Source organism: Vidua chalybeata, chromosome 17, assembly GCF_026979565.1.
Source record: "Vidua chalybeata isolate OUT-0048 chromosome 17, bVidCha1 merged haplotype, whole genome shotgun sequence".
Lineage (NCBI taxonomy): Eukaryota > Metazoa > Chordata > Aves > Passeriformes > Viduidae > Vidua > Vidua chalybeata.
Genome location: NC_071546.1, coordinates 7,540,745 through 7,553,275, shown reverse-complemented (window position 1 = coordinate 7,553,275; position 12,531 = coordinate 7,540,745). Strand labels below are relative to the sequence as shown.

General features: G+C 46.6%; 1 protein-coding gene across 4 annotated transcripts; it reads left to right on the top strand.

Annotated features, from left to right (window-relative positions):
• Nucleotides 1-196: 196 nt before the first annotated feature.
• Nucleotides 197-10,972, top strand: KIF3B (kinesin family member 3B). 4 transcript variants are annotated; one of them, XM_053958181.1, is made up of 9 exons: nt 197-262; nt 3,532-4,970; nt 5,543-5,644; nt 6,291-6,413; nt 6,526-6,644; nt 6,873-6,986; nt 7,437-7,542; nt 7,750-7,928; nt 8,503-10,972. In XM_053958181.1, the coding sequence occupies exons 2-9, from the start codon at nt 3,588-3,590 to the stop codon at nt 8,597-8,599; spliced, it is 2,223 nt and encodes a 740-aa protein (XP_053814156.1). In that variant the 5' UTR covers nt 197-262; nt 3,532-3,587; the 3' UTR covers nt 8,600-10,972. The 4 variants fall into 4 exon arrangements, with proteins under 4 accessions (XP_053814156.1, XP_053814158.1, XP_053814157.1 ...); XM_053958183.1 differs by lacking the exon at nt 197-262 and adding an exon at nt 437-492; XM_053958182.1 differs by lacking the exon at nt 197-262 and adding an exon at nt 517-701.
• The last annotated feature ends 1,559 nt before the right edge of the window (nt 10,973-12,531 follow it).

The following is a 12,531-nucleotide window of genomic DNA, read 5'->3' as shown; positions in this document are numbered from 1 at the left end:
CTTTGCAGGATTTTGAAAGCCGCAGCCTGGGTGCGGCAGAGCGGCGGGGCCCACCCGGCTGGGGCAAAACCCGGCATTTTCGGGATCGGCGGCGTGCGGGGATGCCCGCGGCGGGGCCCCTTTGTCCCGGCTGCATCCGGGAGCGGCGGCGCGGGGCGGGCGCGCCCGTTGCCAGGGAAGCGCGTCACGGGCGGGCGGAGCGGCCGCGCCGCTTCCGGGGCCGCGGGAGGAGCGGCCGAGCGGCTCCATGGTGACGGCGCAGGTGAGTCCGGCCCGGCCCCGCACCGCGCCCGCACCCCGCCCCGAGCATCGCCCGCAGCCCGGCCCCGGGCTGGCACACCGCGGGCCGCTGGCAGCCCTCTGCCCCCGGTGCCGGCCGTGGGCACGGCCCGGACCGCGCTGGGGCGGCCGGGGCAGCGGGAGCGGGAGGCGGCGGGACCCGCCCGCGGCCGGGCTGCGGGGGCGATGCCGCGGGCGGGTGGCCCCGTTCGGGTGGGTGTCCCCCGCTCCCGGTGCTTCTCCCCCGCGGTCCTTCCCCCTCTCCACGGGCGCTCCCCGCTGTCCCCGGGCTCCCTTCCCTGCAGCGCCCGGTGTCGCAGCCGCGAGGGCGGTGGGTGATGCTCGGGTGAATCCGCGGTCCCGGCTCTCCGGGGGAGGGAGCACCCGTGGGGTGCCGCGCTGAGGCGACAGCGGTGACACAGGTGACCACAGGTGACCCCAGGCGCCGAGTGAAATCAGGGCTCACAGGTGGCACCGCCGGCCCTGCTCCAGCGGCAGCACCGGGATGTCCTGCCCGGCCTGCGGAGCGTTTGGCAGGGAGGCGAGAGGAAAACAGCAGCACCGAGGGTGGTTTGGCTTGGGACGTAGGGAAGGACACCATTCAACCGTGACATTATGAAACCACAAATATTTGAAAGATTTGAATGGCGAGAAGCAATTGAATGTTTTGAGTGGTATGTGCAGAGATGCAAGGGAAGGGTTTGGGCAGTTCCAAGAAAATCTTTCAGAGATATTTAGGGCAGGAAGCAGAGCAGCTTCGGGATGTCACCTGTCAGGGCAGGTGGCTGGGTGAGCACAGTGCCTGGGGTACAGCTGTCCAAGACAGCACCTCCCAGTCCTGGAAATTTCTGAAGAAAAGTGGTTGCCCCAGCTTGTATTCAAGTTGTGGCATTGCTCCTTTTTTCAGACATAACCTTTGTGTTGGCTGAAATAAAAAAAAAAAGCTTCAATTTCTGCCCATCCTCCCCTCTTGGTCATCAGGGACACATTTGCAAGTGTATCCATCTCAGCTTTGACCTTGACCTTGACTTGCAGAGACCTGGCCCAGGTCACTTGAGGCTGAACTAACTTCATGAAAAAATTCCCATCTTTGATGGAGAAGAATCGGTGGCACGACAGCATTCCCAGCTTTCTTGCCATTCATGTCCAGCCACTCTGGCAGTTCAAACATTGCCCAGGAGTTTCTGGGGAATACAAACGCTGCCAACTAATTGGTTTTATTTTCCAGTTACACACTTGGATAAATCTGAGAAGAACCATAATTTGTTATGCTTCCAGTAAACTTCACTGCAGTAGCTAAAATAATTGGAGATGATTCAGGATGGGTTGTTATGAAAATAGCCCACATCAGGGGTAAAATCTGTTGTTTGTGACTGTAAAAAGAGGCTTGCAAGTGTAGTGGGGAAAGGTGTCAAAAGCTGATGGTGAGGAGGTACACCCAGAGGAGCAGCAAATGTGCAGCATCATTTTTGTTCAAGGTGTACCTCTGGCAAGGCTAACTTAACTCTGATCATTTAATATTTGTCATAGTTGCTTACAAAAGCGGCACTTCTCATCAGAATAGTATTTTAGGTACTCAATATATAAAATAAATCCATGCTTTCCTTGTCAGAACTTGTGCCTAATTTGAGTATTTGCCAGTGTGAACATGCAGATACGTGACACAGTGGTTGTCATGTGACCTTGTCAGAAAATTGTCTCTTGTGAACTTGAATTTCTGGAATGTCTCTCAGAGCTGTGGAAGGGGAAGCGTGTGTTAATGTATACAACTCCTCAGGATGAACAGAAGGAGAGGTGTTCTTTGTGATTCTGCCAAGATTTGTCCTCGTTTCACTTATTCTTTCTGTGTTTGTGCTCCAGAATTTGTGTTTGCTGTGGGTCAGACAGGAAGGTCACCTTTATCTGGAGCTGTCAGTTAGGAGGGAAATGGTTTTATTCAGTAGCTACCCAAAATTCCTGTAACAGTTTGAGCTCACTGTGCAGGGTGTGGTGTGAATTCTGAATGAGTGTCCAGTTCAGTGCTTTTATGGGGAGAGTGAGAAGCAAAGAGTTTCCCCCCACAGACCCAAGGAAATTCCCAGGGCCATATTGTGTACAATTCTTAACCATGTGTATCTGTTACTTCTCTTTTACTTTTTTGCCAGTCTGACTGTCTGTATATTGAGATGGAATTGTGCTTCCTTTTCCATCCAGTAGCTCTAGCCCTGCAGTTCTCTGCCACCTTGTTGGAGAAGCTCTCCTGAGACATGCAATTATCAAGTGAAAAAACAATCAGACAAAAATTCCTGTTTCCTGCTGATCCAGCTGGGAAGGGAACAGTGAACACATTCCAAGGAGGCCACACCTGAACCTGTGCCAGCACTACCTGGACTTCCCTGTGTGTATTAGTTTTACACTTAGTTCTAGTTGGCAGAGGGACCTCAGGGCTCTTCTTGGAAGACATTTTGGAAATAAAAAGGGTTCTCAGAAATTGCATGGCATTCCCCAAGTTGTGCCATTGAGATCTGCCATGTGAGGCTTTAGCAGTGACTGTTTCAGCAGTTTAGGACCCCAGGCTTTTTGCTCCATTTTCAATGGCAGCTCATCTTGCTGATGACTGGAGGATGCACCAGTGTGTCCTCCCTCTCTACCCAGAGTCATGAACGAGTTGGATCTGTGATCTGGGTTTATGCAACATTAATTTAGGTTGATGGTGAGTCCTGTAAACCTGATGCAGCTGGAACACCAGAGCAGGAGTGATGTCAGTAGGTCAGTGTAGCTGAGCAGGGCTGGCTTTTGTGGGGAATCCTGATAGAAGTATATTGCCACAAGAAAAGATAATAGCAGACTTGTGCTCCAGAGAGAGCAAGGCTGTACTATATTTTCAGAATGGGAGATTTAAAACAAAAGGCCTGACTGCAAAGAAAATGATTGGCAAAATAGTTTTCATAAATAGTTTAAAAAGGTTTATTGTTATTTTTAAGGGTCAAGAAAAGGATCTTTACCAGCTGTAAAGATGTGATCTGATGATGAGTTTTTGCAGCAGAGCTTGTAAAAATGATACCATTTGATGCACAGCCTTTGGTAAAATAATTCTCAGTCAGGCCTTTACAGGGTTTTCATGTTGTACATTATTTTAGTACTTCAAAATCCCTTGCAACTTAATGAACGCAAAATGCTGCTCAAATTGATGAGGCGAGTCTTTGGCTTTGTGAAAAGCTGTCCCCTGCAGAAAACTGCCTTCAGACAATTCCTGCTTTGTTTTTGTTTCAGGTTTGTAGCACGGGATCATCCATCAACAGGATCACACCAGGCACAGCCCCGCCGTCATGTCCAAGTCAAAGAGCTCCGAGTCCGTGCGGGTGGTCGTGCGCTGCCGGCCCATGAACAGCAAAGAGCAAACTGCTTCCTATGAAAAGGTTGTCAATGTGGATGTCAAGTTAGGGCAGGTCTCAGTGAAGAATCCACGGGGATCATCTCATGAACTGCCTAAAACGTTCACCTTTGATGCTGTGTATGACTGGAATTCCAAACAGGTCGAACTCTACGATGAGACCTTCAGACCTCTCGTGGACTCTGTTCTGCAAGGGTTTAATGGGACAATCTTTGCCTATGGGCAGACTGGGACAGGGAAAACATATACGATGGAAGGGGTGCGTGGTGATCCCGAAAAGAGAGGGGTCATCCCCAATTCATTCGACCACATCTTCACCCACATCTCTAGATCTCAAAATCAGCAATACTTAGTTAGAGCGTCTTATTTGGAAATATACCAAGAAGAAATCAGAGACTTGTTATCAAAGGATCAGTCCAAGCGGCTGGAGTTGAAGGAGAGACCAGACACAGGGGTTTTTGTTAAGGATCTGACCACCATTGTTACGAAAAGTGTCAAAGAGATAGAGCACATCATGAATTTGGGAAACCAGAACCGCTCCGTTGGTGCCACCAACATGAACGAGCACAGCTCTCGATCTCACGCCATTTTCCAGATCACTATCGAGTGCAGCGAGTTGGGACTGGATGGAGAGAACCACATCCGTGTTGGGAAGCTCAACCTGGTCGACCTGGCAGGCAGCGAGCGGCAAGCAAAGACTGGAGCACAGGGGGAAAGGCTGAAGGAAGCCACTAAAATCAATCTGTCCCTCTCAGCTTTGGGCAATGTTATCTCTGCCCTGGTAGATGGCAAAAGCACGCACATACCCTACCGGGACTCCAAGCTGACCAGGCTACTTCAGGACTCATTAGGTGGCAATGCCAAAACTGTGATGGTGGCCAATATAGGCCCTGCCTCTTACAATGTAGAGGAGACCCTGACCACACTGAGATATGCCAACCGTGCCAAAAACATCAAGAACAAGCCACAAGTGAATGAGGATCCTAAGGAGGCTCTGCTGCGGGAATTCCAGGAAGAGATTGCTCGACTCAAGGCACAGTTGGAAAAACGGTCTATTGGCAAAAGAAGGAGGAGGGAAAGGAGGAGGGAGGGTGGGGAAGAGGAGGAGGACACTGAAGAGGGTGAGGATGAAGGAGATGACAAAGATGACTATTGGAGGGAGCAGCAAGAAAAGTTGGAGATTGAGAAGAAAGCTATAGTCGAGGATCACAGCTTGGTAGCAGAAGAAAAGATGAGGCTGCTGAAAGAGAAGGAGAAGAAAATGGAGGACCTGAAGCGAGAGAAAGAAGCAACAGAGATGCTGAGTGCTAAAATCAAGGTAGAATTCTTCCTCGTCATACCCTTGGAAAGCAATTTCCTTAGGCTGTGGGGAAAATAAAGGGTTTCCCAATTTGGAAAGATATTTCAGAGAAAATTTCCAAGATAGTGATTTGTGTTTAGGTTGGAAGATTTTGAAATAAACCATTTCTAGCCAGAAGTTGAAATTTCCACCATTAATCACATATTTCAATATTCATGAGTTGTTTCATTGTTCTTACGTGCTGATCTTAAGCATTGGCACAGTAAAAGACAACGCATCTTTTCACAAGCTGTGGCACTAAAAATGTTTCCTTCTGTCACAGATCATTAACAAGTTATTTACAGGGGAGCACACATTTTGATTTTCCAGCTTTGCCACACATTGCAGTGGTGCCTTATTCTAAACAAGTTACTGTTGTGTTAATCCCACAGTTTTATAGGAATTTTAAGAAATAGTGATTCCTGTAGAAGCTGTCTTGAAAGAGAAGGTTAAATAAGGGAGCTGCCCTGAAGAAGCTGTATCCATAGGAGAGAAAATTACCCTCTGAGTAGTCACTGAGACAAACTTCTGACCCTGGTTTTTCTTTTCAGACAATGGAAAGCAAGCTGCTGGTGGGAGGGAAAAATATTGTGGATCATACAAATGAACAGCAGAAAATCCTGGAACAGAAACGACAGGAAATTGCAGAACAGGTACAAGGAAGGAGATTTGTTATTTTGTATAAAATGCCTTGCTCCTGAACTTTTGTAAAACATTGTGTCAGGGAAATTACCAGAAAGTTTTCCCAGGGTTAACCCTAAAATTGGTTTAATGGCAAGCATTTATTGAAAAGAAGGGGGAAGGGCTTGTGTCATATTTGTCATTATTTGAAATATGTAAAGAAGGTTTATAAAAGTTTTCTTCTAGCTCTTCATGGTAAAGATTTACCTCCTATCTTGATTAGAGCTGTTTGTAAGTGAAGAAATGTTTGTAAGACCTCTAAGAGTACCAGTTCAGCCTTTAGCTCAAGGGAGGGGTCTTTATTCTGTACTAAAAATTTATTTTCTGTTATTCAAATTCTGTTGGTGATTCTTAAATGTAATAACCAGTTTGAACTGATAAAAAGGAAAGAAAAAAATTCTAAAAACGACATTTGATTCCTTTAATTGAAGCTTGAACCTTGTTCACACTACCTGATTTTAATAGCAAAATAAGGACAAATAAGATGTTTCTGGTATTTCTATGGCAAGAGATATGAAGAACTGGAAGGCAGGGAAGGAAACCCATCCTGAGCATGGCTGTCAGCTGGAGGTGACAAGGTAATTGAGGTCTTTAATGCCATATTTTCACATTCTTCAGAAACGTCGAGAGCGAGAAATCCAGCAACAGATGGAAAGTCAGGATGAGGAAACACTAGAACTGAAGGAGACCTACAGTTCTCTTCAGCAAGAGGTGGACATAAAGACCAAAAAACTCAAAAAGGTAAAAAGAAAATGATTCCCTGTCTGCCAGGCTGGGAATAAAATCAACTTGTGTGTGAAAGTGAGAGGAGCTTTGGCAAGTGATGGATTTTGGCTCTTGTTGTGTGCTCCAGTTATTTTCCAAGCTGCAAGCTGTGAAGGCAGAGATCCATGATCTCCAAGAAGAGCACATCAAGGGGCGCCAGGAAATGGAACAGACCCAGAATGAACTCACCAGGGAACTAAAGCTAAAGTAAGCCCCATCACTTAAGTAAGCTATTAACTGTAACAGAGAGGGTTTCTCGGGGCAGGGAGTGGAGGGACTGCCTTGCACATACTTGTGGAATAAGATTTAACCATGAGAAAACAAAACCATTCCTCCTTTTCCAGGGTTGTATTACATCAGTGGGAGAGGAGCAGTGAGGAAAGTCATTGCTAATTTTGTTTCTTATATATTTCTCATTTTTCTGGTTGCATGTAGGCACCTGATTATTGAAAACTTTATTCCCTTGGAAGAAAAGAATAAGATCATGAACAGATCATTCCTTGATGAAGAGGAAGACAACTGGAAACTACATCCCATAACCCGTCTGGAGTGAGTGTACTTCTGCTCTTGGGATGGAAATACCTGTCACAGGAAACCCTCTAGCTGTCAAGAACAAAAGAGGGATTGGATTGGGGATTTAAACTGACCCTCTAGAGTTCACAGCTTCTTGATGCATGATAAAATAAAATAAATCAATTTATTCCTCTTAATAGGTGCTATAAAATACGAATGTACAGTTAGGAGAATTCTTGAGATATTATGATTTTTCTAATAGGCAAACCTGATAATTATATGTAAAATACATGTAATAGTGCATTCACCCTTAAAATAGCAGTGCATTCCTATCATACTTCTTTCCTGCTCCTACAAACGCAGCCTGGGTGGTTTCTGCTGCATTGAAACAGATTTCTGCATGGAATTTGCAGATGTTGTAGCTCATAAACTCCAAGAGGAGCCTTTGGTTTTAGGGTATAACAGCCTGAGTCTGTTTTTCTCCAGTAACCAGCAGATGATGAAAAGACCAGTGTCTGCTGTGGGGTACAAAAGGCCCCTGAGCCAACACGCCAGGATGTCCATGATGAATCACACAGCAGCTCGGTACAGGGTAAGCCCAGATGTGGTTGAACCTTTGCCTCTTCACCCTGTGATCCGGGGAATGTGAATTCCAGAGGGGATTGTGTGTTCTTCTTTGAGATGTAAATTTGTAGTGTCCTGCATACATTTATAAAGTACTTCAGATTAAGTTTCTGGAGGGCAAAGTAACAGTTTGTGTGAAAATATGGAGACTTTGGTTCTGCTTTTCCTGTCTCAGGCAGAGAACATCGTGTTACTGGAAATGGACGTGCCCAGCCGGACGACGAGGAACTATGAAGGTCCAGCCATTGCTCCCAAGGTTCAGGCAGCTCTGGAAGCAGCTCTGCAGGATGAAGATGAGATTCAAGTGGACGCCTCAACTTTTGAGAGCTCTTCAAATAAAAAATCAAAACCCAGGTGAGTTGGACTTTCTCTGGCCCACAGGAGAGGTGCAAGTACAGTTGGCTGTTGGTCAGCACTTCTCATCAGTGAAGTGAAGCTGAGCTTCATAGTAAAGCAGAGAGAAAAAGGAGCAGAGAATCGTTAAGGTTAGAAAAGACATTTAAGATTTGAGTCCAACCTCCAACTGAATCCCACCATACTACTAAACCTTATCTTGAAGTGCTACATCTTCTCATTTTTTGAACACTGCAGGGGATGGAGATTCCACCCCTGCCTTGAGCAGCCTGTGCCGGGGCTCAACCACTCTTTTAGTGACAAAATTTTTCCTAATATCCAGCCTCAACCTCCCCTTGTAGAACTTGAAGCTGTTTAACCTTGGCCTGTCACTTGCTACTTGGAAGAAGAGGCCAACCCCTACCTCACACAACCTTCTTTCAGGGTGTAGGACATAGGACAGAAGAAAAAGCTGAAACTGTTTATTAGAGAATAACTCCAGTTTAAAAAAATCAGCTTTTTGCAGATTAATTCTGGAAAGTAACAGGTGACATTGTTAGAGCTTCTCTTGTTTATATTTTAATTTTTCCTTCAGACCGAAAACTGGAAGGAAATCGGTGGGATCCACATCAGGATCAGGCACCCCCAGTTCTCAGCTCTACCCACAGTCACGAGGGCTGGTTCCAAAATAAAACCAGCAACGGCTCTCCAGGGAGGGAACAGCCTTTACCTTCTGGGAGCAGAGACAAGGACAAACCTGCAGAGAGAGCTCCTGGCCAGCCTCCAGCCCCTTTCCCTGGAGATGGCTTTGTTGCTGTTTAACTGACTCGGGCCAGTCCAGGGGCACTGAGCCATGGGAAGATCCGTGCTTGCAATTCAGCATTTGGCCTCTGTGGGAAATGGATTTTAGTTAGGAAATCAAAAATGCATGAGGTACGTTACAGTGTGTTAGGAGCAATGGGAAGCATGGGGATCACCTCACAGCGTCACCGTCCTCCTCCTGCACCAGCCCTTCCGCTGCACGGCGCTTTTTGGCTGTTGGGCACTAAGAAGACAGAGTTGAAAGTCATCTCCACAGAACCATCACTCTGCAGCTCCACAGTGAGAACCAAAAGAGGCTAAAAAGCAGAGGATCTGTTCAAACTCGACAAGGTGTAAGGTTCTTCCTCTTCCTGCTTGAGAGACTGGCATCACCACCTGGGGTTCAGGCATTGGCCTGAACAGGCAGGATGGCAGTGGCCAGCGTGTCCTCACCACCACACAGCTGTGCCTCCCCAAAGGGCTGTAGAACAGAAAAGGGTCTCAAAACAGCTCTGTGGTCTCTAGAAAGGAAGCAGTAGAATCTGAAGTCCTTTCTTTGTTTACAGGCATAAGTGAGAGCTCCTCTAAGCTGACCTACAGACCTCCCCCCTACCAACAGGAGCCACCTTGTCAAGGAACACCTCTGCATGCCAGTGTTGGCTCCACAGCTTTCCTCCTCTCTCTTGCCTCCATCTTTACCCCTGGCATTTAAAACCAGTGTCCATATGACATCTTTAATGGCATATGACCATTTTTTTCTCATGCCTCCCACTGTTGATGGAAAACATAGCAGTGGCTCAGAGCGCTCCCTGCCAGGCTCAGACTCTCAGCTGGGCAGAGCACTGGAACTTGGAGCTGCCTTTGAGTGCACTCCTGGGAATTTGGTCCCTTCCCTTGGTGTCTAAGGAGGTTTAGCATTCAGTGCCTCACCTGTTCCATGTTAAGCAGCTTTCTCTCTGCACCTCCCAGCCCACTCAGAGCCTGCTGGGAGTGAACCTGACCTAACTGAGGCTGGTGATGGAAGCTGGTGTTAATTCCAGGGGTTTTACTCTGAAAACAAGGGAGGGTGAACTCCTGCTTTTGACAGTCTCATTGCAAAGCTGCCCTATGACTAAAGCAGGCTTGTGTAGCAGGGCAGAGGGAGGTGGAACTCCACACTAAGGACAGAGTAAGGTGTCCCAGTCTAGTGTCCCACAGCTCATTCGTAAGTTTCAGTTCATTGTATATTGAGACTTGGGATGTTTTTTTTTCTGGTTGCTCTTGGCTGTCATCCTGTGAACGTTTTTACCTATTTTCCCTCACTGATGACTCCCTCCAGACTGACACGTGTGAGTGTGTGAGGACTTGCCTGGCTGTAGACATGCTCTGATGTGTGGACTCTGCCTTGTGCTCGTTAAGTGTCCACGGAGTGACTTCATCCAGGCTGGAGAGCTCCTTTCTACTGACCCCCTGAGCAGGAGGAACTGAGTGCTCAGCACAGCTCACCTGTGCATCCTGCAGGCACGGTGCCCAGGTGAGCCAGGTGGGCCCCTTAAACACCAACTTGGCTGCTGCATTCCACGGACTGCTTTCCTGGGCCACAAGGTTAAAATATGTATACACATATATGCACACATACATATATATAATAGTTTTGGTGGAGGAAGGAGGGATTTACTTATAACTGAGAGAGCAGACACATGACCTATTTCTTTCAACCTGAACATGGAAACCCAGCATAATATTTGTTTTCACAAAGCACTGTTCATATCCAGAGAGCCTTTTAACTGGCTTTTGTTGCATAGTATAACATCACCTTCTCTTCCCTCTCTTCCTTCTTTCTCTCCAGCACATAATCTTCTGTACTATGATATTTTAAAAGATGATTGTATGGTTTAAGTGCTCAGAGAATTGAAATTAAATGGCGGGGGGGAGGTTTAAAACCCTGAGACAGCAGCACAATATATAACCACACGTTTGTACATACCTATGTACATGTTCTATGTGAATAATGCATACACAGACACATCTGTGTCTGCACATGTGCACACTTTTCCTCAGTTGCTACTATTCCACCGGGAATTCTATATTAAACTCATATGCTGGAAACTGCCTTTGTGGCAGGGCTGGTACCATGGAGCTCTGCAGTGCAAACCTGTTTTCATGTTGATGAGCCAGTGTCAGAAAGGCTCTGCTTTTAACTCTGTAGAAATTCATTAGCAAGGTGAAAGAAACTCAGTAGAGTGGAAAAGAATAAATCTGCATATTTAGTCATTGTATGTAAATTGGGGCTTTGGTGGAGATTTGGTCAGTGTATTCATGGGCAATCTCGGCCTGTTACAGAAGCCTCTGGAGTCTCATTCCAAAGGACTTAACCCTCACCAGGTGCTCAGTGGCACTGATATTAAGATACATTGTCTTAAGCTGTACAAAACATACTGAGCTCTGGGTTGAAGCTTTTAAGAAACATTCCTGCCGAGTTTGCCCTTCTTTGGTGTTATCTGAACCATCTGGGCTTCCTGCTGGTTAACCAAAGGCAGGAAATCCAGCTGGACTCCTGGAAGAGGCCCTGGGACAGCCTTGCACCATCACCTTTTCTTCACAGGAATGTTTAACATTCAACATAATCGTCTTTGCTCTGATCTGTATAATGGGATCTTTTTTTAAAAAAAGTGGCATGGAGCAGGAGTCAGCCGTGGGAGCAAGCACCACCAGACACTGAAGCATAGGAATTAAAGCACTTTCTTAAATCCTTAACTTAGGTCTAGCGCCTTTTTAAAAATATTTGCATGCTGCTTGAATCTTCTAAAACACATACCTCTGCCAGAGCACCTGGGGCTGTGCAGGTGCCTTATACAGATCAGAGCAGGCAGTGTTCAGTCGCTTTGAGGTGTGTAAGTCTGCCCTCGCTGAACACGCAGCGCTGGAGTTTCAGTGAAACACCTGGACCTGTCCTCTCTCCTGTCTGTGCTGGGCAACATGCACCAGTCTTTAAACAGTTCAGTGGAATTCCTGGGGGTCTGTTCCTGCTGTGTTCAAACACAGACTGGAAAAGAGAACCTGCAAAAGCCATAATTAGCTACAGAGATGGAACTGAAATGAGAACACTGGTGCTGCCTGCTGCACTGTGCAGTGGGGGGTTGACTCGCTGCGATCCAGGTGCTTACTGCCTTCTCCAGGCCCCTTTCTTTTTGAAGAGGTGACCCAGGATCCTTCCATGGGCACAGCTGTCAATGACAACTCTCAGCTCCTTGGAGATACGCCCACCTCCGCCTTCTCTTAGGTGATCTGTAGAAAAAGAATCTGTCCATAGTTCTGTCCATAGTTTTACAGCTTATATTTATTTGTATCATCTCTTTTGTCTAGGAATGTAAAGTGATCCTAAAATACAATGTGTAATAAAGTCAATAAGATTTATTGCATCTATCAAAACGTGTGGTTTTCATTGTTAATTTGGGGCGGGGCTCAGTGACTTCATGTTTTACAAAGCCTCATGTTATTTTTCTTTCATAAAAAAAAAGTCTCCACAAAGTTAGTGGAAAAATGTAATTATGAGTAGAACCACAATGAGTATTGTAATATATATATATATGTGTGTGTGTATATATGTGAGCAGAAGGTGCTGATGCCTTCATGTGGCACCTTGGGAACCAGAAGTGCTGGTGAAACCCTGCTAGAATCCCAGTCCAGGGTGGGCCCCTGGCCGTAGTTTTTCCTTGCTTGTAACTGCAATGGCTGGTGCTGATTTAAGCCAGTCTTTTATTGGTGCCGTGGGGAGAAGGAGCCTTGGAATATAACCATGATGTCCAGAGAATGGAAACAAAGATGGGGAAGAGTCTGTAGC